This window comes from Nesoenas mayeri, assembly GCF_963082525.1.
Source record: "Nesoenas mayeri genome assembly, chromosome: 18".
In the NCBI taxonomy this organism is placed as follows: domain Eukaryota; kingdom Metazoa; phylum Chordata; class Aves; order Columbiformes; family Columbidae; genus Nesoenas; species Nesoenas mayeri.
Window position 1 is genome coordinate 4,425,227 of NC_137566.1, and position 15,396 is coordinate 4,440,622.

The 15,396-nt window shown below is 46.0% G+C and overlaps 1 protein-coding gene across 1 annotated transcript in view; it reads left to right on the forward strand.

Annotated features, from left to right (window-relative positions):
- LOC308047465 (voltage-dependent N-type calcium channel subunit alpha-1B-like) overlaps positions 1–15,396 on the forward strand; it is a 270,800-nt gene that overhangs the window by 161,484 nt on the left and 93,920 nt on the right. Inside the window, exons 14-18 of the mRNA XM_080355981.1 lie at positions 3,136–3,248; positions 5,108–5,239; positions 5,875–5,947; positions 9,366–9,483; positions 15,200–15,267. Of these exons, the coding sequence (XP_080212107.1) occupies positions 3,136–3,248; positions 5,108–5,239; positions 5,875–5,947; positions 9,366–9,483; positions 15,200–15,267 (504 nt within the window). The remainder of the gene's footprint in view (positions 1–3,135; positions 3,249–5,107; positions 5,240–5,874; positions 5,948–9,365; positions 9,484–15,199; positions 15,268–15,396) is intronic.

Sequence of the window (15,396 nt, forward strand, 5' to 3'; positions counted from 1 at the left end):
TATCGGATGGTGTTGGGCATTGCAAGGTGAGTGTGGGAATCCATGGCAAGTGGTGCTGTGAGCAGTCGTTGGATAAATAGCTGCAGCGAAACACATTAAGCTCCCTCTCATTCTCATCCTTCTTGAAGAAATGTGGCAGCCAGGGGTTTTGTTTCCTCGGTGAGCTACAACATGTTCGCAGCATCAGCACCAGTAAATACTCTGATTACCGGGAGATTCCCTCTGCCTTTTAAATGAGGTGACTGAAAGACAAAAAACCCACACATCTTATGTGCTCATCTCCCCTATTGTCCATTGAATGGCCTTTACCTCAAGATACATAGGCAGCACTTTTCAAACATGAGTGCCCAGAAGTAGAAATCGAAACACACGATTAGGTGATGGAAAGGCAATAACTCACATCCGTTTATTGCAGGCTCTCCTCCTTGTACTAAAACTAAAGCTTAGAAGCGCGAGTAGTGGGGCCAGTTTTGACTCCATCTAACCAAGAGCATTGCATGCAAATGTTGATTTTAATTCACTAAAAGCTACTAGGTTGTAATCTGTCCTTACAGAGGTTAACTCAGCTTCTCTTATCTTCAGTGTAGGCTGAGCACTGCATCCCACAGCGTGAATCAGTCTGTAAGATTTCTGTAACAGAACAGATACAAAGCTTATGATGCAGCCCGGAGCAAGGGGAAAACATTCAGTTCATTGTACCCATCATCCAGCCCTTCTCTCCAAGATTTAGTCTGTTATTTCTAGCCTTTATCTGCCAAAGTACTGGGAGTAGTTCTTCTCCCCTATAAAGCTAAAATCTCTTCTTCAGCACTGCTCCCACAATGTAGGAAAAAGTATTTTTACCTTTAGCAAGTGGCCGCTAAATGCAGCTAAAGTCAACTTGTCCTGTTTTTGATCACGTCAAAAGGAAAACTCGGAGCTAAATAGACTAAATAGACATTGAGATTCAACCAGCCCATGAGTTCCCTGTGTCCGACAGACCGAGGTGTTGCACCCGTTGTGAGGATCTCCTCTCTGGGGTGTCCACTGAGCACTTGGTGTCTCAGAGCATGGAATTGCATCGTGCTGTTCTCCTGGCTGCATAGGATAATGCACAGAGTCTGTAGTCTGTCGTGAGAGGAAACCGGAGCACAAATAGCACCGATAATGTAAGACAGCTGGATGTTTGCACATTCAGAGTTGTGCCTGAACAAAGGGCCAGAGATTCCCTGCAACTAAAAGCAGCCAATTCATGGAAAGTTGAACTGCAAGTTGTCTTGCAATAGCTGGAATGAAGAGTGTGCCCACAGAATACAAAGGGGCTGACCCCTCTGCGTGCCTGATGACCCCAGCTTCTGTAAGCTGAGTCTAAGACGTTTGACAGCCAACAGTATTGCCTAGTTAGACTTTTAAGGGTGTCGTTGCCTCCTTTGCATTCCTAGTGACAGACGCTATATCGATGCATGTCACCAATGGATTAAACAGGCTCTTGGCTGCCAGTTTCCTTGGATTCTTGTATCCAGAATGCTCCTTCCACAGCAAGAAGAGCTTGTCATGGACGGGTGATTTAGGAGCCTGCATTATGCAAGACATAAACCTACCGTGTCTCTCTGTTTTGTGGCATGCTATAGTGAGTGCAGCACTGCCATAAGCTTTGCCGAGTGTTTCCCAGGAGGTAAAGCTGTTGGTCTGTTTCTAATTCTTCCTCCCTTATAGAATCCACTGGGATCCTGCTTCTAGCTGTGTTTCTTCCTCCTCACCCACCTTCCAGCCCCTAGAATTAATTCAGCTACTTCACCCCCACTGGAATATCCCACAGATCTGTAGTCAGTTTAGTTTGACAAACCATCAAGATGAAACCGCTCAAATGCAAAACAAGTGAAGCAACAAATCAGAGCAACATCAGCCTTGGGAGAAACGGTCCGGTGGGGTCTCATGTGAAACGACTCCCAGGGGGCCATGGTGAGATGCCAGGAAAATTAATTATCAGTGTAACATGTGGAGGATCTGAGGAAAGGTTTTTGCTGATTCATGAGGGGTTTCCAAGAGTGATAGATTGGAGGAGAGAAATTTTAGTTCCTTCTTTCTGTGATGGGAGAAACTGGATGAGCAGCTGCTGTAGATCTCCCTTTCCCACTACATTTTCTCAAGCAGAGCTGTGTTTTTCAAAGGACATCCAGGTTTCTGTTTATAAAGGGGTTTCTGAGCTGGTGTGCCCCCCAGCACTGTGCTCAGACACAGCTCTGCTGGCCCTGACTGCCCATTAACACTCCCCTTCACAACACAAACCGCTCATGGGATCCACTGATAATGTGTTCATGGTGTGCGTCACGCAACCGGGGACCACAGACCACGGGAGCTCCGAAATGCTTGGTTAATGCAAGTAATAACAGTAATTGGCAGCAAAATGCCTGCCTTCTCTTATTAACCGTGCGGCAACCTGTGTTGATATAATTGCCCTTTCCATTTGTGCTTAACCCATTACTATTTTGCCTTTTTTGTAATAAAGGTTGAAGAGATTTCTTCATTGCTTGAAGTTAATTCTCTGCCAGCCTTAAACAGACAAAACAAAACTTAAAAGACTACCTTAATTAGGGACATATTTTTCAATAACATAATCTAGGGGCCTGGCAGATGATTGGATGTGCATGCTAGAGGCTTTGCAGGGTCTCTTAATAGCGATTATCTTAATCGGTGTCCGAAAGACTCTCAGTTGCCAGAAATTTCGGGTAAGTCTTGCCCAGAGCTGAGCTTTGCTGTTCTGCAGCGCTGGCGCTGAAGCCTTTTGGTGCTTGTGATGGGAAGGGAGGACAAGGCAGCATCCCCCTGCTCCAGCTGTGTGGGGTGGGAAATGGAAGTCTTGACATTTGTTGTTTAGCCAATGTAGAGGAAAAAATACACTGTCCTTCAAAAAAGGTTATTTAAGGTAGTTTACTTGCTAGAGAAGAAAGCAACAAGTTTCTATATGTGATTCCCTGTGCTGCTTCCAGGTATTGCTCTTTCTTAGACTGGGCTGCAGAAAGTTGGAACAAGAGGTTTTAGTGCTGTTCACTAATTCATGAGTTTGCTGAAATGATCACAGCCCAAACTCTGATCCTTGTTCTCTCCAGAGCTAAGCAGAAGTTTTGCCTTGTGTAAAATGGATTCTTCTTGCAGGTCATCGTGGGAAGTATATTTGAAGTTATTTGGGCTGCGGTGAAACCTGGTACCTCGTTCGGCATCAGCGTGTTGAGAGCTCTTCGACTGCTGCGCATTTTCAAAGTAACAAAGTACGTCCAGCTCCCTTTCTGCTCATAGAAGGCTTTCAGTACCATATGAAATCTGTCTCAAAAAAAACCAAACAGATGAAGTCAACACAAACTACCCCCAAAAAACCCAGTGCCAGCTGACACAAAGGTCTCATCTGTCCTAACATCCCATGTGTGCATTGGCTCTAGTGGATGGGGAATGGAAGAAAATTGCAGGTGCAGATTTGCCCTTCCCTTGGGGCAATCTGGGTTTCTGGTAGTAGAAAATGTAGAGAATTCCTGAGCCAGAATTTGCACCCTCAAGTACTTTTAACAGCCCTTTCCCCAGGCTTGTGTACAGGTTTGGCTACCCTTGGGCTCCACAGTGCAGCAATGGGCTGCACAAGAGCATCCTGCTTTTCTTTGTTTCTAATCTTAAAACAAAAATCTTGTGAGATTTTATTTCTTATAGTAAGAGAAAAACATTCCTTATATAGTTTCTAAGCCCCATCACTGTCCTTATCTGCTGCGGATCTGGTGATAGTTCCGTAAGTATATTTGGAAAGTGTTAAACTGAGCTAACTTGATTATTGCTGGGTACTAAATCCCGGTGCCTGAACCAGCGTGTTGACACAAATATGAAGTGTCGTGTTGCTGCCTGTGCTGTATCTGCTCTGGGAATGTCTGAGATTTTCAATCTTGAGCCTGTGAAGTTGAATTTTCACTAGCGCTGGGTTGCCGCAGCTTTTCGGTTGTTTTCGTGCGTCGCGTTAACGTGTGCTGGCGTTGGCCAACAGCTACTGCACAATTTAGAAACCCATCCAGAGCAATTTCTGCAGGGTTTCAAAATGGGAGTGTGGAAATTGGTGACACATTTGGGTGCTCCTGCTGTTGTTTTCCACTTTATTTATTTATTCTTTTTCTTAATTTTTACACTATTTTACACCATTACCTCCTCAGATGTTCCCTCTTTCCATCACTCTCTTACTTGCTCTTGACTTGAAGTAACAAAAGGAGGAATGGCACCTCCCTCCAAAAAAACCCAACTGGATAAAGCATAGGTTGTCACACTTGAACAAAAAAGGAATTTGAAGTAATCAGGTACTTTTGCAGCTATTCAAAATCATGGGGTTTGTTAGCTCAGTAGGGTTTGCTAATTGATATCTGCTAATAATGATGGACATCCAAGATTTATAAGTGAAACTGTGTGGTTGAGCTGAACCATCCGCTCTTGTCATGTTGGAGTTAAGGTCCTGGATTTGTTTTCATCCTCTAAGGATGTTGCTTGGTCCTGGATGCTGAAACCCTGTGGTTGAACTGCCCCACACTGAAGGCATCACTGGGCATGAATGTGGGTGTTAAATGTCAGCAGGAATGTTTAAACGTGTGGGAGTTTAAGTGCACATGTGGATACTGGCATTGAGTAAGTTGGAAGGACACATTGCAAAGATGTACTGGTGGAAATGAGCTGTTTATTCCTGATTTGCATCTGATGAAGGGGAGAGTTCACCATCCCCGCATTCAGTCTCGCCTTGATGATATCGATAAATCTATGGTTTTGACACTCCTGCTGACTGCCATGCTGGATAAGAAGATGCAAAAGGTCGAAATCTATGCCAGGAAAGGGGTTAGTGAGGAATTGAACTGAACCTTTCACTGCAGACGACTGCTCTGCACGAGCACACATGCACTGGGGTGACCATCTCTGCCCTTGCAATACTACAACAGGTTTTGCTCCTCAGTGAGCTGTATTTTCCCATTATAGAGGGGAGTTCAAATATGCTGCTATTCCTTGCCATTCTTTTCATTTTTTTCTAATAAGAAAATAGATCATATTAATTTTTACCTAAGCCTTTTCTCCCACTCATGTTGTCTCTTGGCTGCTCTGGTCTCTAACGCAGGTACTGGAATTCCCTAAGGAATCTGGTGGTCTCCTTGCTCAACTCCATGAAGTCCATCATCAGTTTGCTTTTCCTACTGTTCCTGTTCATCGTGGTATTTGCTTTGCTGGGGATGCAGCTCTTTGGAGGACAGTAAGTCTGATAAATCCTTGTCCTGGCAGGGCTTATGTGAAAGCAAGCAGGACAAGGGGGACAATGGGGACAAGGATCAATCCGTCCAGCCTGGCCTGGGATGTCTCCAGGGATGGTTCATCCACCACCTCTCTGGCCAACCTGGGCCAGGCTCTCACCACCCTCAGCGCAACAATTCCTTCCTTTTATCTAGTCTGAATTTACCCTCTTTCAGTTTTAAAACATTACCCCTTGTCCTCTTGTAACAGGCCCTGCTATTTTATCTTAAAAAAAATAAAATTAAATGACTACTAAGAAGGCAACTTCAATTGACTTCCATACTTGAGAACAAAAACTTATTGGAATGGTTTGTTCCACAGAAAGCATTTGAGGTTTTTATTGTTCTTTTTAATTGCGGATGAAAATGAATTTCAAAGCATCAGAATTTTCTCCAGGAATAAAATTGAGTTTCTGCTAATAGTTCTGTTAAGTGTCTTCTCAGAGACGCTGTGTTTCCCACTGCGCTTGCCTGGGGTGTTTGTTATTGCCAGGTGGAACAAATGTTGCTCTCTGACTCAGGTTACAGGGTATTACAAACAACTTTCCTGCAGTCTGGTACCTTATTGCTCTTGTTTTTATTTCTCTATTTTCTCTAGATTCAACTTCCAAGATGAAACACCAACGACAAATTTCGATACCTTCCCTGCTGCCATCCTCACAGTATTCCAGGTAAAGTCATCGCTTGTCCTGAGTGAGCATAAGAAAATACTTTCCTGGGCATCCCTTCCTGCTTATGAGCTCCCCAAAAATCTGTGGAATTTAGGAAAGAGAGAGTCCTTCCTTCTCATGAATTTTGCCACATTTGACCAATCAGTGCATCATTAAAAATCAGTGCAATAGAATTAAGGAAAGTGGGAAATATAGAAATACATAGAAAGAAATATATGTATATTTGCTGTATTGATAATATAAAATGTATATTGATAAAGTAGACACTTCTGGGCTGAGCTTAAAGGCTGTGCGTGCCCAGGCTGTCGCCTGCTGTACCCCCAGGGCTGGATGCTGCGGTGACAGCACCGGCACGTGCTGCAGAAATCGTCCCGTCTGAAATCCCAACAGCCCCTGTGTGGTTGACCTGTTCCACTTTCTCCTCTGGTTGCCATAATTTAACAAGGAGAGAGCCCCGAGGCAGTAGGGAAATCATGTAGCATTTTCCACAGTAATAGCTCAAGACAAGATAATGCTGGATAAGAATTACAATCAGTGGGGGAGCATGGGAAGAGGCATCAGCCTTGGGCAAGTTGGCGTGATGGCAGGAAGGAGCTGTAATTCTGGCAGACGCGGTGCTCGGATTTAAGAGCCCAGTTTTGCAGCCGCTCCCTGTGTGCCTTTTTAAAAACAGTTATTTCAGGTGTTTCAGGAGAGAGCTGGGGATGCTGCATCCTGTGCCATGTGCAGGTAACACTCAGGTCTCTGGAAAACCACCTGGCTTTTATTTTTCTGTATTTATGAAGTTCTACTATATATATATATATATTGTCCTACACAAATTGTTGACGTGGGCTTGAGCTGAGACTTGACCTCAGCGAGGCTTAGATTATGTATTTCAATATCCCCTCCCAAAAAGGGTTAAAAACATTGAGCTGATGGCCATTTTTGGATTAAAACAGAAAAAGAGTCTAAAAGAAAATGTGTCCTGTGACCTCTGCATAAGCAGCTTCCTCTAGGCTTTGCTTCTCTCCAGATGTGAAGCAGGTTCAGTGGTACTTACCTCGCAGGATATTGCAAATCATGGTAGATTAATATTTGCATAGTATTTTAGTAGTCATCAAAGCAAGGGCTTACAGAAACCTAAAGGTATTGCCACGGAGCCGGATCTGAACCCTGGGCAGCCTCCGGATATGAGCATCTGAACATTTTGATGTTATTTTGCTTTGGGACTGTAGCTATCTCTTGAGAGTACTTAGCTGAAATACTTATTTTCTATTCCTGAGATAAATACTCCTGTAATGTAGTGGCTGTGGGATGAAGGAAAACACTGTTGGTTTTATGATGTATGTGTAAAACCTTCAGCACTGAATTAACTCAGTACATGCTTGCAGAGGGATTTTGGTAACCTCTGCTCCCAGTCCACCCCACTCCTCCCCTGAATTTCAAATATCGTGTCAACATTATTTCAATATGGGCTTTGGATGCTCTTCTAACCTCGTCTCCCACTAACTCAGGCGAGCCAGCAGGCTCGTTTGGTTGCCGCTCTAATGAGCAGAGCAGCATCGTTCAGTGAACGCATTCGATGTGTTGAACAAATATAATAAAGCCAGATACACCCTGTTTGTTCCTGATCTTAAACAAAGCCTTGTGCAGCCTGCCTAGCCCATTTTAGTTCAGCAGACCTCGCTGGATCACGATCCTCTGTCACGCGACTCCCGGGACACATTTTGTCACCCAGGAGCTGGGTGAACTCAACACTGGGTGCAATGAGCCCCGCCGTCCCCAAATTCTCTTTGAACAGCATCATGCGTTTTTCTCCAGCTCCTGGCTCCCAAGAAGGTCTCTGTGAGCTCATTGCCAAACTGTGTATATACAAAATAAAAACACAAACTATATATGTATTCATATATATCTCTTTAGGCCACAACAGCTCTTGAAAGCTGTTTTTATTCCATCACCTAGTGGCTTGTCAGCCAAGCCTAAGTATTAAAAGCTGAGTCGCACTGGACAAAATGTTCTGGGGTGACCAAAAGCAGCTTTGGGCCTGGGAGAAAAACAAAATGTTTGGGCTTTATCTTACTCCAGAGTCCTCAGTTCTTGCACCTCTCCCTCTGCAATGGTGTCCTTTCTTTCCTGTAGCAAGAAGTTCTTACAACATTCATAAATGGAGACTTTCTAGAGCAGGAAGGCTTATTGACTGCATGGGCTCTGCTTCTCAGTTGCTTAAGTAATTCCTCCAGCTAATGGGTGACAGCGCAAAGAGTGGGAGGGACACAGGTCCAAGTGTCTGTCCCCTTGCCAGGGCCTCAGAGCATCCTCGGCTCTGCCCGGGCAGGCTGGTTAGTTTAGACCATTTATCATTTGTTTTCCTTTAAGTTTTTGTTCCACTTCCAAAATAACACAGTTGGAATTTGGAGCCCAGACCCCAGCCTGCTGGACTTGTCTATGTATAGCCCATGATTTGTGATATGTTCAACTCCCAGTCTTCTGCAGGGCATAGGAGCGTTCCCAATGGTTCCCTTTCCACAAATGTTTGAGTGAATAGAAATTACGTTGTGGTTATTCCCAGAAAGCAGGAACAGTTGTGAATTCATGGAGATTACATGAATGCAAGTTTGCAAACAGTGTTTTCCATAACTGAATGACAGAGATGAAAGCCCAGTGCCCTGGTTCAAATTCTCCAGCGTAAACCTAGAGTAACTCCAATGGCGTGGGTCGGGCTTGGGCTGAATTAGTTGAGACTAAATACTGCATTTTGGAAACAGGTTTGTGTATGCACTGTATGTCCTTGTGTCTAAACTTGCTCTCAGCCTATTGCTGTCATCAGCAGCCACCCTGCAGCAAGAAATTTTCTCTCTGTCAGCAGATGACAACTAGTCTGGAATTTGCGATTGTTTTCAGCATGTTGTATGCACATGGGATTTGATTACTACAGCACACAGCACACGTTGACCTTTTTTTGTTGATTGCTTCTACTGAACACAAAGATAACGTACTGTTTAGGAATTTGAGCTCCGTATCTCATTGGGCAGGTTTTAATGTACTAAAAGTAACTGTTGTGTGACTCCGCCATGGTGGGCAGGTGAAGTGCTGAGTGTTGCTGTGTTGCGGTCACTGGTGAAGAACGGGAATGGCAGGCTGTTCAAATGAGTGCACAATTGGCATCTCGCCTACTGAGTCTTAGATCTTTTCACTTCTTATGATTGATTTTTCTATTATTCGTGTTCTTGCTGATTAGCCGTGACACCTCCCTGGGGAGCCTGTTCCAGTGTCCAGCACCCTCTGGGTGAAGAACCTTTTCCTAATGTCCAACCTGAACCTCACCTGGCACATCTTCCTGCCATTCCCTCCCATTTCTTAGCACCCCCAGACCTTCCCTGCTTTGTCTTTCCTTTGAGTCACTCTTTTTTCTTCTCTCTTGAATTTCGCTCTGCAGATCCTGACGGGAGAAGACTGGAACGCTGTGATGTACCATGGGATAGAGTCGCAGGGTGGTGTCCGCTCAGGGATGTTCTCCTCCATTTACTTCATCGTCCTGACGTTGTTTGGTAACTGTATCCTTACACGTTGCCTTGTGTTGGTGACACAGTGTGCCACGTGCCCTGCCTGGGGTGCTAGAAATATCTAGTTTTGTTTAAATTCTCACACCCACATTTATGCCTTTTAAAACCAAATCATTGGTATAGCTCCTTGGAACACTGGTGTGGCCAGCAGGACCAGCACAGTGACCATCCCCTGTCCTGGGCACTGGTGAGGCTGCACCTTGAATCCTGGGGTCAGTTTTGGGCCCCACATGACAAGAAAGGCCTTGAGGTGCTGGAGCGAGTTGAGAGAAGGGAACGGAGCTGGTGAGGGGCTGGAGCACAAGTGTGATGGAGCGGCTGAGGGACCTGGGGGGTTCAGCTGGAGAACAGGAGCTGAGGGGAGACCTTCTGATCTCTGAACTGCCTGAAAGGAGCTTGGAGCCAGGGGGGTCGGGCTCTGCTCCCCAGGAACAAGCGCCAGGAGCAGAGGAAACGGCCTCAAGTTGCGCCAGGGGAAGTTGAGGTTGGATCTGGGAACAATTTCTTCCCCAAAGGGCTGTGGGGCATTGGAACAGGCTGCCCAGGGCAGTGCTGGAGTCGCCATCCCTGGAGGGTTGGACAGATGGAGATGAGGTTGTTAGGACATGGGTCAGTGCCAAGGGTGGGAAATGGTTGGATTAAATGCTCTTGAGGGTCTCTTCCGACCAAAATGATTCTGTGATTCTCTGATCAGCACCCATGGACTGCCTGGTAGGGCTCTGGCTCTTTGTTTTGCATGAAATCTCCTCATTAGCATGAGGAACCGGGATGGGGACCAGCCGAGCACTCAGCGTGTGAGCTGTCCTAGACATACCAGTGTGTTTCTGTGGGATTTATCCTGTTAACAGCCACCGTCAGAGCCAGAGCAGCCGTGTCACTGGGGCTGACTCCATAGCTGTGCTCAGACATCGGCTCATGGGGGGCAATGTTCTCCCTTCTAGAAAACAGGAGGCCTTGGAAAACTGGGTCGATGGAGAGCTGGGAGGGAGGGAGATCTCAAAATCCTCAAGGCTTGGCATTTGGAAATGAGATTAAGCTATAATCAGGCTTGACGGGAGGGCTGGGAGACTTTCAACCTTAGAGCAGCCAAGTTTGAGCATTTTTGAGGAAAAGGATATAAATTCCCTTCTTCCACCTTTAATTCAAAGAGGGGACTTCTCCCTTATCCTTTAGTTTTCATGAAAAGGGAAAGAGTGGGGGATGTTGAGAGGAGGGAGTAAGGACCCGATTCACCTCCTGCCACTGCCATGAATTTGGGGTTTGCCCCCACTCGCTCTGGCTCAGTGATGAGTCAAAACCATGTCCATATTCTCCCCAAATATCACCCTGGCAGAGGACAGCTCTCGTGCTTTCCGTTCTGCTGTCCTAGAAGGCTTTTTCCACCAGCTTCTAGCAATCAGAGTTTGTATCTGTTAATTTATATGGAGATTTACATCCGTGTTGATGAATTAGAAGCTTGGCCCAGATAGTTTCTGTAGAAATTCAGTCTGAGAGCATCAACTGCTTTCACAGGGAGCCTGTAAGAGCCTTTCTGTATTGCACATGGACCCATTTGCTTTAAGGGAGAGAACTGAGGCTGGAGTGTGTGGTGGAGAACATGGGGTTAAATCTTTCCCTTGTCTCTTTACCGTGGGAATTGCAGCAGTAAACCCCCTAACGCTTGCGCTGGTATTTCACACAGTGTTGCAGTAAGGCCAGTGCTACCCCTGCTTGTCACCAGCTCTGGGTTTGATGCCGAGAGCAAGCAGCAGGCGGTCATTTATCTCTGAGGGACAGCTGAACTGTGTGACTTACCAGGGACTTATCATAAGCTGTCAAAACATAACCAGGAATGTCTGAAAATAAAGTGTCGTTTGCCAGTAAAGGGCCGTTTGGCATTTTTGCGGTTAGTTAAATAGTCATTAACGTCACTGATGTTGCGGTGCCCCAGCAATGTTAGGGACAGGTCGGTGTACGGGGTGCGGTACGTGGCTGAGTCTCAGGGTCATCTTCCCAAGGAGAGCCCCAGAGCACAGCAAATGTCAAGAGGCCACCCTATAGAGAGCAGTTGTTGATCCCATTAATTATAGATCAATGTGAACTGTCTTTTCTGCTCTAACTGGGGAATTCACAAAGATCTCCTTGCTCTGCCTTACAGAACGCCCTCCAAAAAGCTTTAAAAATGTACGTGTTTTATGTGATTTATTTTGTTTTATTGCATCTCAGGTGTGGATTTGTCACCAGCTCTCCCCACGCAGTTGTTCATTGTGACTGAATTTCCTAAGTGGATCTTTTTGTTTTCATTTTCTTATATCACTACAGTTGAAAATAGTCCAAGCCCCTTCTGGATGCTGATCAGCTTTTGAACTTTGTTTCCTCTGCTGGGAGGGGTTTTCAGTTTCTGAAGATTGGTGTTTGGTGGGGCCATTTTTGGGTTTACGAACACTGGATCAAATCATGTTAGGGAATTGGCATAGGTGGTTTTTGGTCAGCTTGCAAAATCTGCTCTTTTTAAACATGAGGGGTCTCCTTATTTTTCCCCCAGAGCTGCTGGGGGTATGGTGGTTGTTCTTTTTCATTAAGAAGAAAGGCGGGTGGGTGCCGACTTCCCCTGCTTCTCACTACAGCTCAGTTGTTTCTTTGAATCCATTTACTTTTGCAAGGGGCTATCACAGGAAAAGATCCAGAAACTTTCGTAGAATCATAGAATGATTTAGGTTGAAAGGGGTTGCCTCGACCCACGGACAGGACCTTGCACTTAGCCTTGTTGAACTTCATGACACTTTCATGGGTCCACCTTCCAAGCATGTTGAGGTCCCTCTGGATGGCATCCCTCCCACAGCACACAGCTTGGCGTCATCCATAAATGATGTTGTTTTTGGAAACTGGAAGTCTCTTGCGTTATGTTCCCAGTTCCAGAAAGTCTGCATGGAGCCAGACCTCCACATCTGAACTGGTTTAATTAAAGTAGTATGATTAGAGTAACAGCAGGATTTGGCCCATTTTCTAGGAAATTACACCATGCCTGCATTTATTGTTATCCAGTTAATTGATAAACTGAGGCATCTGTGGGCTGGGGGGACCTGGACCAGAGGCTGGAGTCTGGGTGATATTTGGGAGTCTCTGAGCTCTGCACAAAGGGTTGAGGGACCTTTTTGGGGGCAGAAACACTCTTGTCTACCAGACAGTGTCTGCTTGGAGATGGATCAAAACAGCATGATCTGTTAAAAAAAAAAAAAAGAGATTAATTATATTTCCAGTGGTTGATTATGTTACACAAGACATTTTCAGCATGTGTGTGTAGGAGGCAGGGGTAGGAAGACAGTTTTATTGCCGAGACATTTATTCCCAGAGCAGGAGGCTTGGAAGCATTTCCAACGTGTTGGAAACATCCCAGAGGAATAAAACCCAAACAGCCGGCACCCCAGCGGTGCCACGGGCAGCGGTGCCTGAGCCTCCCTGCCCGCACCCCATCTTCCCTGCCTGCACCCCCTGCCCACAAGTGATAGCACAACCCGTGGTTCAAATGAAATGGGGAAATTAGTATCTTTGCAGCTGAAAAGTTGATGGAGTTCTGACTTAAGCACAGGAGGGAGGTGATTGTTTCAGCGTCGTCTTTCCCTTTGTCTTATTCTTTATCTGCTTGGCTCAGTGGGATTAAGGTTCTCCAGCCCTGAGCTCCTCTCTGTCATGCTGGAACAGAGGAAGGAGAAGTTGATGGGCATCACAGTTCAAACCTCTGTAAACCTCCATTCCATGTTACATCACACAGAAAACCTGATGGGTGACCTGGTCTTTGCCTGGGAGAAATCCTGGAGTTCTGCATCCCCTCCCCTGCAAGGCTGGGTAATCTGGATGCAGATGCATCCTAAGAAATTAAAATCCAGCTCCTGCTTCCCCTGTCCCAAGCAAAGGCTCCGGTTTTGATAGACATCCGGGCTCTGGAGACGCTCATCTCAGTGGGGATTAGAGACATGAACATCTTGGCTGAGTTATGTTTGGTGAAAGCTCTTGGGAGAGAAAGCAAAGAGCCCTTGAGCTGGTTGTTTTGGGCTGGTTTTGGTCCCTGGGAAGTCTCTTGAAGCTGGGCCAATGTGGGGCAACGGCTCCCCAGCCAGCAGTGCCCGCAGGCTGCTGGAGCAGGAGGGTTTCTGGGCAGGCTCCTGTTCGACAGAGATGACGGTGGTGGATGAATCAGCCTCTTTTTATAGAGAAACCCCAGGTGCCTCCTTCAGGCATCCTTCTGGGAAATGGAAAGCAATCAGAGGGGCACTGAGGTGTCCCAAAATCCCTGTGTGGGCTTGCCAGCACTGCAGGAGCTCACATCTCACCTCTCCTCCCCTGCTGAAGCAATCGCCTGGCTCCCCTAGCACGCTGCCCTTGTCCCTCGGTCCTGCCCTTGTCCCTCGGTCCCGCCTTTGCCGCGGCATTGCTTTGGGCATTGTTTCCAACTCACAGCCCAAAACAGGGACAGGTTAACCCACCAGAAAATAACTGGATTAGTTGCCTAAAGCTGCTGCACTCAGCGTATGGGGATCTGCAGCTGGTCCCGGGCTGGAATGTGGCTCTGGTGAGGTCAGTACGATACAAACATGATATCACTCACTAGATCAACTTCATTCTCATGTACGGTCATTTTTAGACGGGCAGTCATAGCTTTACACTTTTATGGAGTAAGTAAGTCTCCTGTCACCAGGTAATGTGCAAGAGCAAAAGGCATTTTCTTCTTGCAGAGTAGTTTAGCCTTGGGTTTGCTTTGCTTGCTCTCCTTTCATATGCAAAGGTATCTGATTTACAGTTGTTCTGGGGCTGTTTTGCAGACGCATAGCTGGAATAACAACAATAAAATATATGAAGGGACAAGTAAGAACTGAAATCATTAAGTGGAGAAATGAAAATAAAAGATGAATAAATAATGATAGGGAAATGTTATGTCCTAGTGATAGAAGGCAGTGCTCTGCAGAGAGGCCCAGGCTCGCGTGGGCACTGGCGGTTGTTTCGCTGGGCTGTGTGCGATTTGGCCTGGACTAATGGCCCGTTTTAATGAGCAGAGCTCGTTAGCTGGGGCTGGCTGTCCTGCTAACAGGCTGCTGTAGCTGTGCTCTGCGGGATGCTGCAGCATTCAGGATAGAGGACGTCCATGGCGGTTTAATTGTCATATTGACTTGAGTGTGATAAGTCATGATAGTTTCCTCCCAACAGTATGCAATGCAGCAGTGACCTAAACTTAACTTTTTCATGGTTCCCAATGTCTTTATGTAGCTATATCTTTATATTGCACAAATGTTGGCTTTAAATTGTCTATTTTCCAGGAAATCTACCAGTTGTTCTTTTAAACAAACGGGAAATATGAAGATTAAACCTTCTGTGTGTGTATGGGTGGTAGCGTAGGTGTAGATTTTCTGTAATGAAAAAGCAGGGGCTGTTGATATTCTGGGACCCCCACGTGGTCCTGTCCCGGTTGCGCCCATGGTGCTGTAAATAAATCCCGTCTGCTCAGCTTGTGTGTGTGTGTCCTCACCAGGGATTTTTGTGGGCAAGAGCCAAATGGGTGTCCAGCACCCACAGAACTGGATTAAAAATTAAGACAAAGCAGTGATGCAGGGGGTCAATCCATAATATATTGATGATTGTACATGGGGAAAGAGGGGCAGTGGCAGCAGAAGGGGAGCAGTTTTTACTCTGTTTGCTGCATGAAGATTATTTTTCCTTAGCTGCTCCCCAAAAGATACGCTTCTCAATGTCTTCTTGGCCATTGCTGTCGACAATCTGGCGAATGCCCAAGAGCTGACCAAGGTATGTATGAGATTTCTGTTTCTTCTTCAAACCTAAACCACAGCTACTGGATCTAAAGCGCATGTTACCGACCCCTCCAGACAGCCCGAGAGTTCCTCCAGAGCCTGTTCATGCGCTCTCTATTTATCT